The sequence below is a fragment of the Hyalella azteca genome, unplaced genomic scaffold (genome assembly GCF_000764305.2).
Source record: "Hyalella azteca isolate HAZT.00-mixed unplaced genomic scaffold, Hazt_2.0.2 contig8314, whole genome shotgun sequence".
Lineage (NCBI taxonomy): Eukaryota > Metazoa > Arthropoda > Malacostraca > Amphipoda > Hyalellidae > Hyalella > Hyalella azteca.
This window is the reverse complement of record NW_025938411.1, coordinates 205,789-231,201: the sequence shown is the minus strand read 5'-3', so window position 1 is coordinate 231,201 and position 25,413 is coordinate 205,789. Positions and strand designations below refer to the sequence as shown.

The 25,413-nt window shown below is 36.0% G+C and overlaps 1 protein-coding gene across 1 annotated transcript in view; it reads left to right on the top strand.

Annotated features, from left to right (window-relative positions):
- LOC108678025 overlaps nt 1–24,303 on the top strand; it is a 158,635-nt gene extending 134,332 nt beyond the window's left edge. The window contains exons 5-7 of the mRNA XM_018166357.2: nt 14,697–14,805; nt 21,956–22,240; nt 22,966–24,303. Of these exons, the coding sequence (XP_018021846.1) occupies nt 14,697–14,805; nt 21,956–22,240; nt 22,966–23,282 (711 nt within the window). The 3' untranslated portion in view covers nt 23,283–24,303. The remainder of the gene's footprint in view (nt 1–14,696; nt 14,806–21,955; nt 22,241–22,965) is intronic.
- Nucleotides 24,304–25,413: the final 1,110 nt, after the last annotated feature.

Sequence of the window (25,413 nt, the reverse complement as noted above, 5' to 3'; positions counted from 1 at the left end):
GTATGAAAATTAAACGAAGTGCGAATTTTTGCGGTGTCATTATCATACAAGCCTTAATATTCCATACATCACTGGAGACTGTAAGCTTGGTCTGGTCCGCGCCAATCCTAAATCCCAGAATTAAGTAGACGAGAACTGCACGTCGGCAACTGAGACTGCCATACACCGTCGCTCAGTTACGAAGTTTACGTAGAATTCACATGAGAGTTGACTTCAGCGGAACAACTTGAATTTCGAGAAAGTTTTTCCATTTTCCTTCAGCCCCAAGTTACCCAAATTCACGAAGTGCTCTAAAGGGGAATGAAGTTGGAGGCTGTCGTGTTCCGCAGTTCCAGCAGCTAATCCTTATCAAGCCCTCGGACCAAGTTCCCTCGCCGCTTGTCCGTGGCTTTCCCTCGCTACCTATACTGCACGCAAAATTCAACGATGGAATTAAGCCCCTTAGCCGTCAGAATCTTAGAGGATAAATGAATTTGTGGTTCAGGAACAAGCATGTTTTGGCTCGAGCCTCGGTAGGTTCATGTTGCTTCACGAGTTTTATTATATTTACATTACTGACACACAGTGAAACATGTTGGTAAATTCTTATCAGTGTCGAAACTAATCTTGAGCTACCTAACATTTTTAGACGGTTTGCCTGAAATAATGTCTAGAACAGCAATTATGTTACTTAATCTAATATTCAAATTATATATCATGCGCAAGAAGTATGAAAAATTTCTGGGAAAATATACATACACGTGAAACAATTAGAAACAACTCCAATGATCATCGAAAAATGTCTTCCGAATTTCTAACGTGTCTTTGACTGATTGTTTACATTGGATCATTTCAGTGGCAGAACTGGCTCAAATAACTAACATACAGAGAGACGTGCGGCGGAATATGCTGATGCATTTTTAAAAAAATTCGCTTAATAGCTAGGATGTGCAATCTGATTGGAGATTAAAGCAGATTGGATCTCTACGGACAGAATAATTATTTCACACATAATAAACACATAAAATATTTACCATGGATCCATCATGGAATGTCGAGATAAATATGAGACGATGAAGAGGCACAGTCTATACGCTACCAAGACTGGAGAGCCAGTGAGGAATATAGATGTGTTATGGAGTCACTGGCTAATGAAGTTGGATGGAGAACTGCTCATCTCCATTTGGAGTGCTTGAAGAGGGCTTTGGAGCTGCGTTGACACACGTGGAGCTGAATCATGAAGAGCTTTAGTGGCCATTTTCAGACAGAAAATAAAGAAGGCGAGGCATTTTTAAGCAGATACAGTTAAAATGACTGGATGGCTCACATGAATTCCACTTCGCATAGCCAAATTTTTTGAGCAAGAAATCAATCATCGAAGGGATTCGATTGTTGTGTGATGTCTTCAACCGTTCAGCTTGATATTTTATACATCATGGAGCAGATGTGTAGGCTTCATATGCGATTCTTTTTATAGAAAATAAAAAATAGTTTACATAAACTCATGGTAACAAATAAAACACTTGTATTCAAAAGTATTATATATGTTCTTAACATAGAAATTTAACTTTGTAGTCTCGATATTACTTTTTATTAGGAAAGTCACTCAAGTGCCATGCACTCGTGTATCATATACATTCAAATTGGATTTTTATCCGCAATAATTCTCATCGTCCTCGTCATATTTTGCGACACATTTCAGTAAATATTCATACACTCAGCTGTATAGATTTAAAACCTTTTGTTTCCTAATTAGTGAATAACTTTCGACTTGGAACAATTACTGTTGCGTCCTTGCCTTGCTTATTTATATATATTTATTGAAAATTTGTAATAAGCACGAAAGTGCTTTTATTATACACTGCAGCCAATATATTATCTATATGCATACAATATAGCATTTCTCTCATCTGAGAAACAAGATTAATAATTTTTCTACATGATTAGGAGAGGACGCTGCAGCTTATATATCTTTTTTTTCCTTTTTTCCTCATAATACTTTTCCGTACATGGGCTGTATGAATTTATCCCCTCATTGTAAATCGTACACATAACGCTTGGTTTAGGAATACGGGTTGCTCGTAAATTACGAAATTAAAGGAATAGGAGCTCGATCCATAACCATGTATAACGACCAGGCTCGTAAAACTGTTCCTGTCTTTTATAGCCTCTAAGACCCATAAGAAATATAACTTTATCTCAATTCTTTTACAACATCATCCTGACGTGAGCAAATTAATGCCTTCTGTACGTAATTTCACGGGGAACCTTTGGTGCTCCGTTTTTAATTACTATCACGAGAAAAATTATTTGCATTACTATTCAAAATTGGTACAATTTAAAAAGATTTCTCTCCCTTTCAAGTTTTGTGAGTATTAAAAATATATCTGAACTTAATCGTTCACTGTTTGTATTTATAAATAACTTGCATCACGTTTTGCGTCGTAAATTCCGGCGTCTAAATGACATTTTGGAAACGAAAACTCGGTCGAATTTCATGCGAATAATTCGCTCTAAGTGAATATTTCACGCAAAATTCGTAGGAGCACCAGTCAGTGACAACGCCAATTTTCGAACATTATAAGAAGACCAGTGATAATTTTCCTATCTTCAACTGCGTTTCAATTAGTAGCTCTGTATCCATGTTAATCAAAGCAAGCTTCGCAATACCTGCTTGCAAGAAGCTTGACTTGCTTAGTAATATGATGAAGACTAACATTCATCACAGTCATAATCACACTGCAGGCTGCCAAACAAAGACATTTAAACACTGGTTCATAAGGCACTGGAGTGCACATAACTGCAATTCAATTGAGTTTGTATATCAAACACGACGTTGCTGTGTCATTTACGCCCCGTCACCCATCATCTGGTGTCATTACGGTGCCTTAACGTTAGGTTCCTTACAAGGATTTTCGTTCCGACTCCGTCGTTATCTATTTGACTTAGAGGTTAATGGTCCTGCTGAAACTGTTGGTTTCTTCTGACCTAGCACATCATTGAGAAGTGATGATGGCTCAAAATAGTGTATATGCAACCATGCAATTCGACTCCATTGTTCTTGGAAGAAACTAACAACTTTCACCTTCTAGGAATATTTCTGCAGCGCCTGTTGACTCAAGTTCTCGGAATTTGAACATAAAAGCCTTGATCTCGCATGCATAAAATCTGAGCCGGCTCGTCGTCTTAAGAGAACAAAATAAATGTAATGCTTTAATAAGGCACTGCATTTTATGAATGCATTTGATAAGCTTAATTCTGTATGCAAGGTCTTCTAGCTTCAATTGCATGAATAAATTTATAGTGACTGATAAATGCTTTGAAGTACTGCGTTTAGAGTCAAAGACTTTTTTCGTGTTTCTTGAAATAATATACGCTAAACGATTTTTCCATTTTGAAACAATTTTCCTATTAAAAATAAATCGTTTAGTCTTATAAAATAATTAAATCACCATAAGAAAAAATAATGGAATTTATTTGTGAATTAACAGAAAATTTAGGGAAATTACCTGAAGTTCTTAAAGTTATGCTACTGGCACGAACAATGCCTGAACGAAAATTAGTCAATACCTGGTCACTAAAATTCTTACGAACGTGATCCTGTAGCCGCTCTTGTTTACCAGCCCTCGAGGTCAACATTACAGCCTGTCACGCACCCAAGCCTATCATCAAGACAAGAAAAAAACCTCACGGGGCTAACTCAATTAAAGTCGCTACTCACGACTTAAACATAAAGCTTATTCTCTGTCGAGAGTGCTTCTTCTATTAGATAATTAAATGACGAATTTATTAAATGATGAGTTTATTAGATGAGAATAACTTTTTCATTGTCACTTGCGTCAAAAATATCAGCGGTAAAAAATTTTCCTATGTATCAAAATTCTCAGATGCTCTACAGCAAATCGTTTTCAAGCACATCAAAATTCATGCCCCAGTGCAATGTTTACCTATTTAAACGAAATAACAAAGATGACGAGAAAATTCCCTCAAAATAATTTTTGAGAGAAGCTCATTGAAACTCGCGGAACTTTTTTTTGCGCTTTAATTAAACACAACGATGTTGAATGGTCCAGTAAATTAGGACCCATTGTTGTACAGAAGTTCAGTTGGTTGTAACGTGTGCGCAACGCAGCGCTGCTAATGAGTGATGTTAAGCGAGTTAGTCAGTTTGACGGGCGGGCACTCCGGCGAGGCGATTTTTTAGATATTGTCCTTAAGAAGCCCTCATGCCCTATTAGGGCGAGAGTATGGCATGCCACAATATAGGCATGCCATATTGAGGTACGAGGGAGGCATGTCCTAATGCGGTGTGAAATAGGCATACTATATTGAGGCGTGAAGAAGGCATGCAACATTGAGGCACGAGGGAGGCATGACATTTTGAGGCGCGAGGGAGGCATGCCATTTTGAGGCGCGAGGGAGGCATGTCCTAATACGGAGTGAAAGAGGCATGCCATATTGAGACATGAGGGAGGCATGCCACATTGAGGCGCGGTGAGGGCGAGCCTCTCCCAAGCAGCGGTCTCTGCTTCACCTGACGCGATCAATACACCTGCGACCCCAGCCCTCCTGCTCACCCCTCCTGCTCACCCCTCCTGCTCACTGTCTCCTGCTCACCCCTCCTGCTCACCCCTCCTGCTCACTGTCTCCTGCTCACCCCTCCTGCTCACCCCTCCTGCTCACCCTCCTGCTCACCCCTCCTGCTCACCCCTCCTGCTCACTGTTGCTCACTGCCTCCTGCTCACTGCCTCATGCTCACTGCCTAATGCTTGTAAATTTTATAAGGCTCGCATACTCCTCCGTTCTCTTTTCAAAAACATTTCTTTAATAAACTCAATTTACTTTTCTTCTTCTTTTAAATTTTGTACATTATCAATTCCGTAAATTTTAATCCAAATGATAGGAATACTTGTTTCAGATAATTATATTCTATATTTTTACACATCAGTAAACTCGCTGAAATTTCTGCAATATTCTAACCTAAAAATTAATATTTTCTCCCCCTAGCGGTTCATTATAGCAGCGCTCTGGCTGTTCTATTGCTCTAGGATTCCATCAGTTAATCCTGGAGCTGATCCCCGTTTGACGAGCCTCATTTAATAATCCCTTTGACTCCTTCAATGACCGCGCTGCTGTCTAGCCCATCACTTTATAATTAGAATAACCTTGGTATTATTGTGGTCATGGTTATTTTATCATATTGAAATGATGGTCATTTTATTATTTTCTAATAGAAATGAAATAAAATGCTGGGAAATGAATGTGACTATCAAAATTTAAAAATACATTAAGTTAAATGGAAGTCACTTTTTTTGTAGGTATTTATTTTGTAAAAACCGATAATTATTTCAATTTTCATTAATTCATTTGACTTCTCAAATTACTAAATACTTATAAATCAAATTACTAATAACCAATCAAATTAATCTCCAAGTTTAAATATGAAAATGCGTAATAAATTGAGAACTAATTGAAATTTTTTCTTCGCTATCGCGAAATTCAGCAAAGCTTTTGTAGGCGGGAAGGTCAACGACAATAGTCTGAGAAGCTACACGTTCGCTTGTGTTTCTGTGTCGTGCTGCTCAATGTCGTGACTCTGCTCATCTACCACGCTAACTAATGTAGCTCTGCTCACTCCGTAGCTCGCCTCACCCGCTCCAATTATTGCCGTGGCTTGCCTCACCCGCTCCAATTATTGCCTTGGCTCGCCTCACCCGCTCCAATTATTGCCTTGGCTCGTCTCACCCGCTCTTAATATTGAAAAAGTACCCCATAGTACCTTTTCAATCATCGGCTCTTCTATTTTAATCGATCATATAAACATTGCTTTACAATTGTTAAGGTTTTTTCCTATTCTCGCCGTGGAAAGAATGTATGTTAATAGTCAGAAGTTGCGTGACATAACATCATTGCCTATAGGACGCAGTGTCACTGCAGGCCTTGACCCAATGCTTAGTGGCACGTAATACACACCAGCATTCGCGTCGTAATGACCAGCATTACGCAGCGTACGGTCTATGCGCTTACTTTTACTGTGCTATTATACTGGCAGCAAGAAACCGCGTGTTAATCGTAATTTCTTTGTCACACTTAAGCAATTGAATTTTTTTAGAAGAATGATAACTAAATCGCGCATGCCACTAGATTATAAACGATTACTTTCTAAACTTATTGTCATTGAAGTAAAATTAAGTTTCTTCAACGTTATTATATGCACGCTGTCGCGCTTCATCAGCAACCTTACGGATTAGTACAATTTTTCTTCATTTATTTTAATAATGGTAACCCTGCAACCACATGGTATAAGATCAGGAAGTGGAAACTTTTCTTCATTTGAGAAGCTAGGTTAGTCGGTTATAATAATTAAGCTGAAATAATAACTTCAAAACTACTGCGACCTAATATTCAATCATATTCAGGTTGGTTCAATCAATAAATTTTTTTAGCTAATCAGAAGACAAGCATGTCACTTTTCCCTCTCCCTTGCTTCCTACTATAAACGATCTTCAAATTTCGTCATCTTACATTTAATTCTGAGAGCTCTGACAGTCACATTTCTCCGTTGGATACTGCGATTTGAATATCCAAAGTTCTCATTCGCAGCCGAATTCCGGATCTCATGTCGCGCACAATGCTTCTCAGCCATTTTTCTGATTGATATCTTGACACCACTCCGGATTTTCATCCGGACGATCTTCCTTTGACTTCGTCCGCTGCTACGGATACGCATCTCCAACATAAACGCTTTGAGTCACGTTAACAATGGTAATTTTGCGATTCGCTAGACCCATTCGAAAATACATATGTATCTCTTCTATGTGGCATTAAAAGAAAGAAAATATATTTCTGGAATAATATTTTTTGCCTTTACCACGGTTAAAGATGAACTCTTTAAGATTTATTTCTACTTCTATCACGGTTAAAAATAAATTACGTTAAAGCTGCATGAAGGGTAGTTTTAACTATAAATTTCGCGCACAAAAAATTTTTTAATCATTGAATCAAATTTTTTATCATGTCAATAATTTTTTTCTATTTTACTAGGTATAACCTTCTAATTATTCCCTACTGAAAGTCGGATAAACTAAACTTTCGGACCATTATATGGTTATCAGGATTATTAGCGCAAATTACGTTAATTTCCCGTTGGTATCGATATATGCCGCAGCGTAGATATAAGCCCGTGAGGAAGAAGTTTGCTGTCTCAACAATACATTGATTTGGAATATGAGAGCTGTTTGCCAGTCGGCTTGCTTTTCCGTCATTATGGTCATTGCGTAACGTCTTGTGAACTCTAGAGTGCAATGATGGGAATTTAGTTCATTGCTATCATTGACTAAGAAAGAAAACTCGGAGCTGAATATGAATGAATATGATGCTGCGCGGATAATATGCATGAAGACTATATTTTATAGGCATTATTTGAGGTAATTTTTCTAACACATTTTTCGAACTTTTATGGAGACAATTGAAATAAATAAAAATAAATGCGAATATATCTCATGTATCACTACAGTGAATAAAAAGTGATTTTAGTATTTGCCTCTGCGATAGAAGCACTGATTAAAGGCATTATGAGAAAAAAATAACTAATAAGACGCGATTTTATTAAAATGTATGCAACGCAATAACATTATTCATCCTCTACAAAGAATAATGGTGGTTTGATTTTCCACCACCATATTCCACTACCTTCCATAAGCGGCTATTTATTTTTTTATTTTCCTTTTATATAATTCAGTCGCAGCATCTATTTTTCATGCTTTTAGTAGCGGCTCGTTATTTTATACTTTTATTGCTGATTTTTTATGTCTTTATAGCAGCGGCATGGTTTATTCGTCGCCGAATTGCCGAGGACGGCAGTGATCGATAACGCGTCGTTGCCGTCTAAAAATTCAGAGATCGTAATCCCGCTAATGATGAGATGGCGTCAGCGTTTTATGGTGATGTTGCTGACAACGTTGAATCCTGGGTCCCTCCAGTCACTCTAACTCGATAGCTGATTTCGACTATAACAACTGAAAAAAAGTCATGTATATTTTGCTTCCACTGGAAATAAATTTGTTTGTCTTATTTTTTTAATATTTTTAAATTATTCTAAATATTTTATTAAATTTGCGTAGATATAGTCGGTTTAGCTTCGTAGTTATACTTTATATTTCCGAAATATCTGTAAAGATTGATGAGTGAAGAAGTATTAATTATTGATAATAGTGTGTGTCAAACGTATAAACGTTAGTATGGTTTTGTTTTGTTCTTATTAATGGAATATTGATTCAATGCATCTATGCACTCAATTTACGCTTAAATTGAAGTCGCGAATATAATATAGGAAGGTTCCTAAATTATCACTTCAATCCGCAGTGATTGCAGCAATTCTCTATAAGTCGACACATACATCACTCACCAATTATTAAATTATCGACATGTTAATGTCTATTAATGAAAAGACGGCACATTCTTTACCAGAAATTTAGTATAACAAGCTCCTAGCAAATCAATGAATACGAAAGAAATGTTAAATTAATTATTGAATATGGAAAAAATGTTTAAATAATAGTTAATATTTGTTATTATACCCAGCAGTTTTGTTGATGTTTTATTGGAGCGAGAGGATATTAGGACTGTTGGAATTATTTGAATCGAGAACTTTTTCAAGAAAATATAATTATGTTTAGATAGTTTAAATATTTGCATTGTGAAAAAATGTGGAATGAAAGCAATATCAACATTATTCTGAAAATATTTTCAGATATTTTCGTGCATCATTAATTCCCTAATGAAGAATGCATAATAATATCAGTATTAAATTTCCTACATGAAAATTTACATTTTACGATGAACACTGTTTCTGTTGAGCGCAGATGCTCTCCCATTCATGCAATCCCGCGATTGAGATGGACGTATCATTGATGCACAAACACGGCCTGAATAGCTTGGCTGGCTGTTCCATTCTCCTTCGAAATCCATCGTTTCGAATTCTGCTCTGAGATTTTCAGATATGTCCCTGCCTCCATTAGAATCAACGTGAGAGGCATAATCAATGACTCTAACCTTGCTGGGTTGCATGAGCTTAACTCAAAAAAAATTCTTTACACAGTTTCAAGATTATTTCATAAAAAATTTATTGAACTTGGTCAAAAAATGCCCTCTGCATGAACTAAGACGGAACCTAAATCGAAACATTTCGGTGTGAGCTTAAACAAAATAATGTATAATTTTGCTTGTCCCCAGCAACTCAAAATATAAGAACGTCAAAATTGTTTCTAGTAGACCAGACTAGGAAGAATGCCGCAGTTACTCTCCAAGACCAGCTCACACGAACCCATCAAGAAGAGCTGGGAAGGCAAGCACCAGCAAATATATACGACAGGATTTGTTTTCTTTATAATACAAATAGGCCAAGGAACACGCTCTTTCTTTCGACGCTCGCTGCGAGTTATGTCCGGGTAAACTAGGCGCTCTATTGGCATAGGAATTGCCGAATTGCAGGCCTCTGCCCTAAGTCATGTCTTATGGATGCAAGACTAAGACCTGGCCGAAGAAATGTTCATGTTTCTCGGGGAAATATATTGACGAAATTTTACTTCTGGTGCTTGTGTGAAATAAATTAAGATAAAGATCAATTAAAATAATTACATAAAGTTTAAATATTTCTCTACAAGACGTGAGATATTTATTTACTCAGTTTTATTTATTATTATTTATTTATTTTATTATTTATAATATATATACAGTGGGGGAAATAAATATTCGTACACTTGAAAAATCGTATTTTAATGTATGTAAGTACACAAACTGAACAGGAGAAGTGATTTATATTATGTTGTTGTGGGAGAGCTTACAACATATATATGCTACCCGTCAATATTGTGGACGCGATAGTGAAAAGGAGAAACGTTTCAATAACTAGAGCTGCATAGATTTATTGGGAACTTCAAAATAGTTCAACCCTAGCCTGCCTCGAGCACCATATTAGTCCTTAGCTAACAGATGCACACAAAAAAAAGCCCTTCTTACCGGAGACCTAACTCAATACATAAACGCACGGATGACCCATAGCAAAATTGATTACACGAAAATCAGGGATAACCATTTGCGTTATGAGGACCAATACCACAGTTGACAAATTGGTCTGCACGTCAAATCGCGGCAAGCGAGAACTTCCAGATCACACTAATACAGGGTTCGTCCTCAAGTGAAGATAATTGGCTTCAAATCTTCTGTTACCGAGGGAATTTCAAATAAGGAGCTTATCCGAAGTGCTCTGACCCTCGAGCTGAAGGTAAATCTGGTGCCCACGTCCACCTGGAATATCAATGAAATACGCAAACGTTCAATATTATAGACAAGCCAAGCTTTTCCACAAGATTACAATCGATCGGGTGATGTATGCCAGTATTTATCCTAGCATCTAAACATGTTAGAAATGTGCAAACAACAATAGAATTTTAAACCAAGATCATCGTTAGATCGTAAACCATGGCATATCACAAGATGCATAGGCTTACCCGCCACTCAAAGAGATCATGAATGTCGCATCTGCTGTATTCTAATAACAGGGAACAATTTACGGTACTGAATCTTAATAAAATTACGGAAATCTCCAAAAATTTACGCAACACGAGGTTGTTCTCACCACCCCATACTGATCATTAAAAAGACCCGCAGCGAATGCAACGACCTCTTCACGTTAACAGCGGGATTATTTGGTGTGTAAAGTTTGGTGGTGGCAACATCATGATCTGGGGCTGTTTCTCCTCAAAAGGTGTTGGTAACATATCACTTATAGATGGTAGGATGAATGCTTCTCTATACATAATTTAAATCACTTTTCCTGTTAAGTTTGTGTACTTACATACATTAAAATACGATTTTTCAAGTGTACGAATATTTATTTCCCCCCCACTGTATATATATTTCATTTATATTATTATTTATTTATTTTAAATTTTTCTTTTTACTCATTTTGACTGACTGCTGAAATGAAACCTAAATTTTTTTATCCCGTATGAGAACGGGAGGCACTTTATATAAATAATAAAATAATCAGCACTATAATTTTCAGAATCAGTCTGCATGAAGCCTGACATCATCAATACTCTCTTATTTTATTCGCTCTTTCTATTTTTCGATATCTTCGTAACTATTTCGGTACACGTGAATAAGAATGGTATCCATGCTACCATTCATTTACTTCGTCGCAAACAAAAATTACCTCTACCGAGCAATGCCCGATTAACCTGTCATGCAGGGTTTAAGCTGCAAATAGTAGCTGAGCATTTTATGGCAAATTAACCTTTTACTCATACAACGCTACCTCATTGTATACGTACATCAAGTCAAGTTACATACGTATATATTATATAGCGAAATCCAATAAACGAAACGAAATTGTGTACTTAGAGTACGACTAGATCATGATAGTACACGGAAAGAAATTAGGGCTGAAAGAAAAATTGTTCCCGAGGGCGCAAATAATTTGGTTTCCTCAATATACGTTCATTTGAGATAATTTCTTGAAGAAGCCGTTCCGTTGACATAGACTTTTTCGCAGGAGTTCTCTAATGATACAAAAGTTGCGTTAACTTTTGGCGGTTGTGGAAGTTCCGGGGCGCTGTCCACTTTGATGCTGCTTCAACTGCACGTCCTCTAGCAAACAACCATGAAGTCGTATTCCTGCCAGTTTAATGATCAGATCATTTTTGTACAGACTGAGTCAGGTATTTCTAACAAAATTAAACACGGAACGCACATTTAATTATACTGAATACCTCACATAATGAATATTTTTGATACCGTCCAACCTGCAATCTCATTCGAAGTTATTCCAGATTATAAAATAACAATTTCACTATCTCTCTTGTTGTCCGTGTCGCTCATTAGTATAAATAAGCACAGTTTTTTTGCTTTCGTGCATTAAATTCAAGAATTTAAGGTCATTTAATCCCACTTCAAGCTCTTTCAGCGAGTTCTTAGTCGGGTCATTTGGGGTTATGACGCGCAGTTAGAACCAGTCGTGCGTACTGCGCTCAATAGTATAATTTTAGGAACAAATCAAATGCCGGTAAGTTTATTATTGTCAAGCTTGCGAGTTTTCGTTGATAATGGTTTTCCAATCACGCTCTAACTTCATTCATTGACTTGTGACGAGTGGTGTATACTTTAACTTTGCAATACTAATCCATTTCTTAATATAATAATATTCAGCATTGTCAACATTTTCATGAAACAGAAGTTTAAAAATGGTTGGATTTGATCTAAAAATAGCGTCATAATTAACGTGTTAACGTATATAATTCGTGTTATTATTTCGCAAACAAAATTGCTGTCGTTATAAGTTCAATTTAAAGTGATGCAACCACTAGCTACAGTTGCATTAGTTTAATCATCACTCATGAATTTCTGCAACTTCAAAAACAGTGTTGACGCCAATAAGCGTTGAAATTAATGTCTTTTTTGGTTGTATCAATGTTGATTAAACATATTTCAACGTTGTTTTCCTGGTGGATTGACAGTATTGAAAATTCTTTGGTTTCTTCGTAAAACATTCCTTGATTAATTGCTGTACTTATTTACAAAAAAAACATGTTTGATTTCTCCACGGCATAAACTTTTGACCCGGTTATTGCAAATTCGCCTGCCTGGGTGACTGTCATCCCAATGCGGCATCCATCCCACTTAAATGTATTCGTAATTAATATAAGGGAAAAATCGAATGTTTTTAGGAACCCTAAACGGAAAAATTGAGTGGCAGGATTACATAAACATATTCCGTGGAATAAGGTTAATTGATTGTCATTTTTGTACAGAAACGAGTTAATAACTCAAACTTATTGCAGAGCGGCGTAAATAATTACTTCCCAGTATTCAACGGCCAATCGCGCCAGCAGTTTCATCTTTTCATCTTACAGTTAGAAATTTTCAAAAATTCACTTTCACTGAAGGTTCAGTCAACCGTCGTACAGTCCAATTTTTTATGTTTATTGTTAAACAGAGTACGGAACAATAACCTTCTCATAGTTCCGAATTAGAATTTTTTTAAACAAGCTTTTGTGATTCTTTCGTCTGATTTTTTAGACAGTGAGAGCTCGAACTTTTCTCAATAATTGGATAAATATATCTGGATTTACAAAACTGCATAAAGTTTTCTTAACTTTCATCATGAATATCATCCCAGTTGTTTAATGGTGATTCATTAAAAAATAACTTCCTATTTTGGATTATCCTAACTTTTTTAAATTATGTCCAAGAGTTTCAATCTCAGAGGCTCTCCGTGAATATTTTGTAAATCCGGGTTCGAGGTTGACTAAGCCTAAAGGTTCCAATAATAAACCGAAGGTGAATTTAAGTTCTCCATTTCAAAGCCAAATTACACACCAAAATTCGATAACATTTTTCTCTACGATTTTAAATGAATTTTTTCCATGACTGAATGGGAAGCCGAAAAGAATTTTATCGAGCAGAAATTCTATTCATTTTTCATCTCGCAAATCATTTTATAGAATGCACGTGGACTACGCTATTAATTTCAAAGTTCATTATTCTCAGGAAAACATATTTTGGAGTTCGGAATTTGGTTGACTGAGGCCTGGCCTATATCTCGAGTGAGCTGATGTCCTCAGCAGTCAATTTGGGAAAGAGTTCATTTGCATGTCTCTAGCCTTTATTGACAGGAAGCCACAGAGGCACCTCCCCTGCCTGCTGGACCGTTATTTCATGAATACGAGATACTCTAGAATTATTGAGAGCTAGACCTTGCTTGCAAAAGCTTGTAGCGTTCGCCTTCGTTAATTGCACATTCTGGTTGGTCTCTGTGGCGTATTGAAGCGTACGTTTAAAACTCCTCTAGCGAAAAGTGATCAATGTTTCATCGCATCGCTTGGAAATTATGGTTTCCTTTTTTTTTCTTTTACGCATGTTTGAGAGTGAGTCAAAACTTGCTTCACTTCAAATTTCTAAACGTGTCCGAAGTTGGGTCTCGGAGCAAGATCGTCGTTTGATAATAACAGGTCCCTAATAAAGCCAGGTCCTTAGTCTCCTATCGATGAGTAAGTGTATAAGCATGCATTCATGCATGGATCGAAGTAACTTGCACCAGTAACTTACATAAAGACCAGTAATTTGCAATACTCCTTAACTGAACATTAATTGTCATTGTGCACTGATCAATTACCGATAACATTACTTTAATCAATTCAGTTTGATTCATGACAATGTTATGGAATAAAAAACATTCTGCCGTGACTGACTGTCGGGTAGTAAAACATGGGTGTAGCTGCAAGGAAGATTTGCGTTGAATTAAAATAATGTTCAGTCATGACATTTTTGAGCTTCTTGAACTGAGGTCGCAAAGAGGACTGCAATGTATTTTTTAAAACCGAAAACTATTATTAAGTTAACGTATAAACTTATTGAAGTTATAATAACAATACTTACGGGAAATAAAACAATTTTGACATCGAAACTTTTGCCTCTTTCCACTGATCCAATTTATCTCACAATTAAATCTCAAATAATATATTCTTTCTTTTAATTTTCGAAATAATTTCCCTCTGAATTTTCTTCTGAAGGTTCTATGCAGTTTTCTTCTGAAAAAGGAAAATGTTTCTGTTATTGTAGCTGCAATTTTTTAGATTAATATTTTATGCGTATTGCATTTGGAATCAAACCTTAACCTTTTAAACGTTGATCTGTTGACCTATCCATCTCCACAGCTCTGGGAACTGACGTTGAGGAAAGTGCGGCCATCGGACGCCGGGGTGTACGAGTGTCAACTCACGACGCATCCTCCGGTGTCGCTCTTCTTTAACCTCCGGGTTGTCGGTGAGTATTCTGTGCAGCACTCCACCGCCTACATGCGCGTCATCAATAATTCTATATTTTTATATGTTTTAGTGCATTTTCTCATTTATGGAAAAAATGCACTATTGTGCTCGCCATGTCCGTCTGTCTGTCTGTCTGTCTGTCTGTCTGTCTGTCTGTCTGTCTGTCTGTCTGTCTGTCTGTCTGTCTGTCTGTCTGTCTGTCTGTCTGTCTGTTTGTCTGTCTGTCTGACCGTCTGTCTGTCCGTGACCACGGTTTCGTCGACGAGAAAATGCGCTCTGTCCCTCACTGCAGTGAGTACTGAGTTATATTTTTAGTCATTAACATGTCATAACTGCTCAAATAAACTCCCAAACGCTGCTGTTAAATTGAAAATAAAGGAGAAAATTTATTTGTAGCGATCGTGTGTTCAACTGTTAGCCACCATCACGATTGATTAACAATTTAACTTGGATTATACACTAGAACTCCGCCTTACGAAGTTATATCGCGAAGGAGCTTGGTTTGTACAGCGGATCTTTTGTAAAGCGACTCTATTTCTGACAAATAAATTAATGGAAACGAATCTAATTCCAGGCGGGACGCTCCTCGTGTCGCCCCTTTCACTTTGACATTGTACTATTGTATTTGGCTGAAACAACATTATTTTCAATTGACATGATATCAATAACAATATGGCATGAATAATTAAGTATTTAAGCCATTAGGGAGATGATCACAGCCTCTGCGCTGGAGTTAAATTAACATATTTCTCGACTTTGGTTGACATCCAAGTTGGTTTGCGGCAGTTATCGGTTTAATTGCCTAGTTCTGAAACGACGAAAACTACATACTTTTAATTATAACAGCTTCTGTGCAGGCGCAATATTAGCATATTCCTCTAGTCTGATAGAGATGCCACTTCGATTGCGGCATTTATTGGTTACGGTGCAAGCCTCTAAATAATGCATTTCAGTTATTTCCTCATAAATTTTGAAGAAATAGCCTTTGAAGCTTGTCGAACCATGATTTTTTCATCAAAGCGTTGGCATTTTACTTATAAACATGCATAATATTTCTAGTTTGGTATTTCTAGCTGTTTTCGAATAACAAGCGAAATTATGCAAAATTTAAATACTTCACGTTTACGCTAAAAAAATCCATTAGGTTACAGAGAAAATAAACGTAAGCACAATTTTTTGGGTACATTATATATTCATAACTAATAATGCCCTGATATCTTTATTATATTTTCTGATTACCAGTCTTTGTTCTGAAAATGACATTAAACTTACAGTTCTGTTGAGGCTTACACATGTTTGTTTCAATTAAGAAGCATCGTGTGTGTTAATATCATTAGAAAACAATAACAATAATTAACAATAATAAATTAACAACAATAATTGTTTTTTAGTAGTGTCGCTTTATTTCAGTAAGGTGAACTGCAGTATCCAAATTAACAATATTAACATAAAAGTTTAATATGAGATTAAACCTAAAGTAGAGCTAAATCGTAAGTAAAATTGTAACAAAAAAACTTCAGTGAAGTATATTTCGCCAGCAATTATTTGACGAAAAAAGTCTCCAAAAAATTGAGATGACATTAAAAAATCATAAAATCGCGTTTTCTAGATGGAGCATTTGGTGGTATGCAATTTTCTGATTTTAGGTTATTTTGATATGTCCTTAATGCCTGTAGATAAGTTAGAGGACCTTATTTAATAAAGAAAAATATGAAATGAGTGAGACTGCGCAGCTGTAAAATTTGCGAATTTCTTGAGTTTGTGGAAATCCAAGTTAGTTCGTGGCGGCTATCAGTAAAGTGCCGAATAATAAAACGACTGAGCCCCTATACCAGTAATTATTACAGTCACTGCTAATATGTAATATAAACTCAAATTCAAATTTGTTTACGGCAGTTTTTCGTTAAGTGTATAATTAGAAAACGATTATAAATATATACCTAATGTTACTACCGCCACTGCGCACTTTTTAATTAACCTATTTATTGTCTTTGGTATCGATCAAAGTTAGTTTGCGATAGTTATATGTTAATTGAATAATTTGGAAATGAAAATAACAGCATCACTGAAATGACCAGAGTAACTTCGCTAGTATAAAATTAACATATTTCTCAACTTTGGTTTAGTTTCAAGTTCGTTTGATGCAGTTATCGGTCAATTGCCTGATTCTGAAACAACTGCATCCACACATACGAAATTATAACACTTTCAGTGCAGGCGTAAAATTAACGTATTACTCCATTTATATGTTAACATGTTCGCGCTTCATTTATGGTAGTTAGTAGGTCTCTTAATTACGAATGGTTCCGACCCTTAACACTCGATACGAAATTATCGTCTTTCTCATCAGCACCCAGTCGAATCTTTATCACTCATGCTTGTTGTATTGACTCAGCTACGAATTTTTTACTTTCTTGAATTGTGAAGACAAACTCGTTTTGCAGATGATTAGGTAGAGCCTAGTTTATACGTGTATATATGTCTGTTTTATGCATTGTCTGATTTTTGCGCCATTTATTACACCATGTTACGTCATTTAAATAACTTCACGTTCAAACTTTAAACTTCGTGTCTTCGATTCGTTGCAAAAGCCATTTACGAGCTCAATAAACTTTCCCTGTATCGAATCATCTATCAACCTCCTCAAATAAACTTTAAATTTTCTTAATATATAGTAGTTAATGGTTAAAGGGTAAACCTTTAAAAACACAATTTAGTTTTTTCCTCATGATTTTTGAAGAAAAAGACTTGGAACTTTGTGATTTTACTCGAGACGTTATCATCTTTTCTGATAAATGTGCACAGTAATTTCCACGTTTAAATTGCTTGCTCTTTTTAGACAGAAAGAAAATATCCAAAATTGAAAAACTAATGTTTTCGAAATAGATATATATGGTTAAAGAAAACGAACAAGTTATACAATTCTCTGAGTTCATAATATGTTTTAAAAAATACCAACTTAAGGAGCTTGGATCATATATTTTTAATTGCCAGTTATTATCAAGAAGTACATTAAAAGAATCTATGTTACGATATCAGTCTGTTTTGGAAGCAAAGTCACCTTGGCAACTGGTTTTCGAAAAAATAATAATATGAAAATGCAGTTACTGTCACAAAGAGCATAAGGCATATTAATATCATCAAAATATTACTGTATTCGGAACCCCATTGCGTTGAAATGACGACCATCTCTTGGATGAACTTAAATGCTGTAGTATTAGCACTACTCCCGCTAGTTCAGGTCACACTCCATCTCGTGATTAGCGGATGAACGCTGCTTTGAAATAGCCTTTACGCCTCACTGGCATTTCTCTGAACCAAGATAGTAGAGCTCATACTTTTATTTCAAACTGGGTAGCCTTGCATCAGTCTGGAAGGCTATGCGCCGTCAAATGTCGATGGCCGAATCAGCCACGTACGTAATTTCCCGTGAAACCTTGCAGCTTGGACCGGTTTCGTAGAGTGAAGCCGATAGTTTAGCAAACAGGCAGTTCGGAAAGCAGCAACGGAAGACGTTCGTGAGACGGGTTAGCACTGTTTATGGATCCAAAATCGATGTGAAGGAAATTATTTAAGATTCTATACTGAGTGGCCACCATTCTGTAGTCTCGAAGGCAAGTTGGTTGATCAAGACATCGCCGCGTGAGAAATCATGTTAGTTGATATTGTCAGATTAGATGAAGTATGATTCTGGTGACGAGCGACACTCTTTTGCGATCATGTCTTAATAATTATTGCAAGGTAATACATTTATTTTAGAACCCATGATTATTATTTTTGCGTCATCATACCTACCAGAGTCATTGTTAGAATAAATTCATAATAAATACATATTAAATTCATTTTGAAACACAGAGGTACTGATTTCCAATTCTCATCCTTATTTGCAATCACATGTTGTCAAGAGTTTTTTTACCTCTCTAAAACATACTGGGCTTGTAAGTTAGAACATATTAAAGGAATATCAGGAACCTGAAACACATTACTGATCTTTTAACATTTTATGTTTATTTATACTAACATGAAAGTGTATAATTTTTTTAGAAAGTAGTTCATCGTAGGGTTTGCTACATAAAAATTGCTTGTTAAAACTTCAATATTTTTTATTGCATCTGAGTTAAAGAAATTTGAATGATGTATGTTCTCAAAGACATATTTCTAAAGTGACATCAAATTTCTCATCTCTAACACCAATGAGGCGTAAAGCTTCAAAATTATTCTAAATAAAGAGACCTGGCGTGCGCATGCAGATTGTTTGCGAATATTTGGTGGCGGGCATTATTGATGGCCGTGATGGATCGGTTGCTGCATTTGTATGCAACGCCTCGATAAATTAGTACAATAAAAAAATTACCATATACTAGTGCCTGGGAATGACAAATGGCATGCCATCGATTAATCCATTGTGTTTTGACATAAAATTTACTCACAATGGGAGGCGACCATGTTGCTATTAATCACCAATCATTACCAATGATGAAAAATGACGTGGCGACACAATTTCAATTTTCATGGATTGCTGCCTTGTGACGAGCTGCCTTGTAAAATCTGTCAAGAGAAATAATGTGATTTTGTTCCGAAAACCTATTCAGAAGCAAAATAAAAATCTCTTTTGATTTCTTCTCCATGATACCTTACTTTCACTAATGTATTGTGTGTATTGGAATTTATAAATTAGGAAAGTTAGCTTCTAGGTTGGTAAATTTTTAATTAAATAGAAAGTTATGTTTCCCATGCCATTTTATAACTAGCCACCTTCTTCCACGCCATCATCTCTTTGATGAAAACATTTAGGTTGATTTCCCTCGAGATTAGAGCTTCTTTAGCAGTCAACATTTCATAACGAGCATGAGCAGCTCTGCCATATTTACAGAGTTGAATGCCTTTTTAAAGTCGATCTTTTTAAATTTTGAACCTAAACTAGGGCCATGAAATTTATAGGTCTGAATACAATATATCATTTAAACATAATGGAAGCAACGCGGTTTTATATAAGCATACGGAACCTCAAATAAATAGTCTGAAAACAAATATATGAAATTTTATCACATATTTGTTAATATTTAAGTAGAATTTTTATTACAAGGAAAAAAAATTTAGCCTATATTTCAATTTTTCCTGGATTTGTGTAAATTCTAACGTTTCGTTGCCAGTTTTGCCAATTTCAACAAAATTGAAGCCAATAATGTGGGACCAAAGATGCAGCCTTTATTTGTAATATTTTGTTCGTATTTTTCGTCCACAATGAGGCATTAGCTGAACATATTTATCTTTTTTCAAACTAGGTATATTTCAAAAATATATGCAAGTCTTTGTTATTTTCATATTTCAGTTTTATTGTTGAAAACTTAAAAATACGCTATTTTTTTAAGAAAAAGTTTAAGAAAATAACATACAATGTTGGTAAAAGTGAAACCTAACATTTTAATTATCAATATTACTTTTGTCGGCAGCGAGCTAAATTTTCTCTACACGATCTTGTGAGCTCTGCTTGACTTCATCGAGTTTCTGAGCAACAGTTGTAATATTTTCGATTCCTAATGATGCTCAATTTTAGCGGATTCTCCTGCGGAAGTTTTAATTACGGCGAGATCTCGAGGTCCTGTGAGAAGTTTGTGGACTGCTGCGGAGGCATACAAAAAGTCTGGGTTACTTCCTCCCTGCGATCGACTCAAATTGGGTCCAAGTCTTGGCGCTAGAAAAACAAAGACAATTTTTTATTGCGCCGCCTCTCAAGCCTCTCCGCCTGCCCGGGCTGTTTTTTCGTAAAGTTCTGGAGACGGCGAGCTTCTGGCGGTGAAAGATATTACTGGCTGATGCCAGCGCTAAGAACTGAGATTGAATTTGCCGCACACTCATTCTTTAGAGATGACAAAGTCTCTGTGAATCTGCAATTGTTATCAAAAGTCGAGATTATCACCAGCATCAGACACTAACTACACATTAAGTTCCATGTTTCAAATATTTTTTTTGTATTATTATGCTCCAAGTGGAGCCGGTGCTAACATTGTTTTACATCACCGAGTGAAATTTTTCATCAAAGCTGGCACCAAATAAATGTCTTTCCGATGTGATTTGTGGTTTCGCCAATAAATTGCATAGTGCATAGAGGTATATAATTGATATCTATTATAGTTTAAATTAACATCTCTATAATCTGTCATTTGATTCTTTGAATTATTTTTAGTACAGATTCCTCAGTTAAATTTAATCAAAACTCTTATCATCATCCAAGAATATTGTATAACGTTAACAAAATTCAAAAGTTCTTGGATGCTCAGAAGCGATGTTTTCGTCAGTTAACTTCATAATCCTCGCATGATGGGCTTTTGGTCGGCTAGGTTCGCTCTCAACATAAACTTTCTCCAGTAACAGGGAAGACAATGTCCCTAAAAGCATGCATAAAATAAAGGCCTCGCAGCCCATAAAAACCAAGTAAAAGAACCATGCGTTTTTAAATGTTTTTTTCTGTCTCTAACAATCTTGCTGTCGAGTGTAAAATCGAGCAAATAACGTATCGTTCTCTGCATATACGATCAAATTTACTCGTAAATGACCATCTTTTTATGTGTTTCTTGAAGTTTTTTCCTGAAATTCGATCTTGACACTCATTGTTATTTTATTCAGACATTCACCATTCAACACTAGAAATTTATAGTTTCATTCATTTTACATTAAGATGCAAACTATTTTCAGGAACATTTCTACTTACATAGTATTGGAGTCATTATATTCCCACGAGTAATAAATATCCTTTACTATCTATTTTTTTCTATCATCCAAATAAGATGTTGAACCGATAAATTCCCGACATAAATGTGACTAACGCAGCTAATCTTCAATCACGATGTCTGCTATCTAAATTCAACTATTCAAAAATATGAGAAACTGTATTTCAAAAACAGGCTATTAATGTAAAATTGCCGTTAATAGTAGCATCAGTTAGAGCACAAATAATAAATTAAAACATCAACCTTGTGTTTTGTATTTTGACTCATTTATTTTCATTACCCGCTCTAAATAAATTTCTTTGTATGGAGGAAGTAAACCATTTCATTTACGTCACTGCTTCGGTAAGTTCGATGCAAGAATAATTTGAGTCTTCGAAACAAATTAAATAATTTCGCTCACAAAATCATCATTTGCAGAGGCACAAGCGGTGATCAAAGGACCAAAAGAGCTCCATGTTCACGAGGGCTCCAAGCTACGTCTTCACTGCACCGTGGAGGACGCCACCGAACCTTTACTGTACGTCTTCTGGTTCCACAACACCACCATGGTCAACCATAACCCTGACCGCCCCATCCACGTGTCCACTAAACGCTACTCCAGCACTCTGTCCATCGCCAGCGTGCGGAGGACAGACGCTGGACAGTATCGCTGCGAGCCGCACCTCGCAGTGCCTGCGAATGTTACCATCCATGTTCTTGCCGGTGCTGTATCAATACTTATTTACACCAAAAATAATTCTAAAATAAATATCTTTAAATTAATTACGCGTAACGATAAGCAATTTTGATATAAAATGTCAAAGGGACTCGTAATGTCATGAAAATAGAGAATGGAATATTGTCAGAAAAATTTGTACTTTTTTCATCTTAACAATTTATATGAATTGGTGAAAATGTCTTAATTGCACATACATTATTATTATTTTGTAAGACTCGTGAATGCTCAAAGGTAGGAAGCAGTATTAGTCGAAACTTTGTGTGAAGATTCTCGTCCTAATCTGTTACACGCGAAAATTTATTTTCGCATTATTTTATTAATTTATTGTGATTTCAATATAGCTATCACAAAAATATTTCAATTTTTGTTCATATAAAGCCCAGCGTGCTTTTTCTTCTGAGTCTTGCTCATCAATATAGACAACACTCTTTGAATTTTTTTCGATAGGATATATTCATGTTCTTTTGTCGATTAGCATCTTTATCAAGTCTGTGTTAATTATATATTGACCATTTTGATAGTCATACTGTGTAAATACAATTGCATGTCAAAATTTTAACTAATATTTCTAATTTAATTTTTTTTACCTGCTTCAATACATGAAAAAACTGTCGTCACTACTTTTCAACTTGATTATTGCAGGTATTATTCATGTAGTCACTAATATGATAACCATGACACTCCCTGATTATAACCTTGTATATGACAGGTGAGAACCCAGCAGCGATGCAGCGAGGTCGGGACGGTATGGCTGATCGGGAGGCACCGGTGTCAGACACTTCAGCCAGCGGCCTGCCGACAAGTTCTGCCAGCTCCGTCAACTGCATACCATCAATGAAGCTTTCAACAGCCTCTGCGTCTGTCACTTCCATCTTCCAGCAGCTCATTCTCTGCACTTATTACTCTCAGGGTTTAATTTTGGCAGCTTTAAGCTTCGTCTTATATTCCTCAGCTTGTGTAGATCCGACGTCCAAGGCCACTCTCTCACCCGTCCTCCTTCTCATAGCTGATCGAAGCAGGCGTTAAGACTCGTACATGTAAATACTTAGCCATTTAAATTCGTTCCAATGGATGTTTGCTTACCAGTCCGTGTACAGAGTATATAAATGTTTATTCCGATTAATTAATACAATGCAAATTCCGCTCATCGTATTTGCTAATTCTTCGTCAAATATTTATATTAAATACCTCTATTATTTTTAATATCGATGACCTATGTATATTTAACGAATAACTCAATAAATGACGTGCCATATCCGCTCATATCTCAAGCATAACATCCTAAAATAACTGACGAATTTATGACTATTGCATAAATTAATTAGCCTCATTGGCCTTTGTCCAAACTTTCTCAGCTTAGGAGGCCTCGAAGAAAACTTCGGCATGAGCTTGCGTGACTCATGCTTCATTTAATTGCATTACATTGACCTCTGGTCGCGATTGCGTGTCCCATGTTATGCCATGAAATTATCGCCATGTCATTCCCAGTGGACAAAGTTTTCTTGTTATATGGATGTGTCTTCGCAAGTAACGGACACACGTACGTATTCAGTCAGAACTCAATGGCTTTCAGCGGATGTTGATCGGTCGCCAATCGTCAGGCGTTAATGCAACCTCAATTTTTATGTGATCCTAAAAATCATTCATGTCGAATACGTAAGAGCTCAGCGATTACTCCCCAAAGAGGCTTTAAAGTTCGAAATAATTAGTAATTTAAAGGTCAAAATAATGTTGTTGTAATATGACGTACAATATTAAAATAACCCCAGTGTATTGAATGTATAAATGCTGTAAATGCTTTTCTATCAATTTCTCATCGTCTTCATATCTATCGTGTTTGAAGTCTGTGCTCATTCTTTTCATGGATGTGCTATACAAACTCGAATAAATACTCACTTAACCTACCGTGCATGAAACCAATTTTTTGCCCGAATGCATGCAACAATAGTGATTCCGAAACCTAGCGCAGACTAGTGTGAAATCATAGCATTCAGCACGAAAAAAAATTTAGCCAGCGCAGGCATGAAATATTATAATGCCTTTTTTCCGTTTTTTCAATATTATCTAGGTCAATTCAAAAAATTCAAAACTTATCTCTTTTTCTCTTATAGTTTCCTTTCTCTATTGGAACAAATCAAATTCCTGATTTCCCCATGATTTATATACGCAGTCTATGCACGCAAGAAAGACTAAGCTTCGATTAAGGTTCGTGCCCAGGCTGATCACCGTTTAATCAACTGTTATTCAGCTCTCTGGCAGGGATTGACGGTAATCGCCGGTTCGACGAGACTGAGCCGTCTTGGTGTTCCGCCGCTAACAGCTTTGTTCGGGACAGAATTCTTGAAAGTTAGTTCAACAAAAAAAATTAATATGCCTACGAATATCTGATACAGAACAACAACTGTCTTGGCAGGTGTTGAAAACATCAAACGATCGAGAAGTGATGAATTCTCATTGGATTACAATTAAAATTTTTAGTGATTTCTTGGCTTCTCTTCTGCAAAATATCCATGAAAATTAGTTTGCATCGGAACGAGAAACAAACACATGTATCATTTTACGAATAATTTATAGAAAAAATCCCTCACAGCTCTTATGAAAAATTGCTGATCATTTGCACTCCAATGGACTAAACTCATTGATTTATTTTATGCTCAACACAAAGTCGATAGTCGAAGAATTTCAACACTGAACCAATCGTAATGTAGATGACACTTACGAAATAATGTAATGTTTTTTTAATTAAATTTCAGTATTCTGTTCCGTTCATTTTAATATTAACGCTATAACATTACGATCGAAAATTTTAAAGCAAAATTCAGTTTAAAGTGAATTAAGATTTACATTTTGAACAATTCTCATAAATTCATGACTAAAAGTTCGTTCAAATTTAATTTATTGGTTGTGTAACTATGGTTCACATGCGTGAACATTTATACGAGTCAAATGTTTTTGTGTACAACCCCAGTGTCAGTGCACATATATGTTCGTTCGTTTGGTTGCATTACGAAAGGTTCACCTGCAGCAACTTCCACTGTTTTCGCTAATGCTAGATTTTTTCCACCAGAAAAAAGTTTCTCCACATATTATTTGGTTACGTACAATTACCATGAATATTGAAACGTTCGATCAAAGCTGGATGAGTTGAGGCGTAATA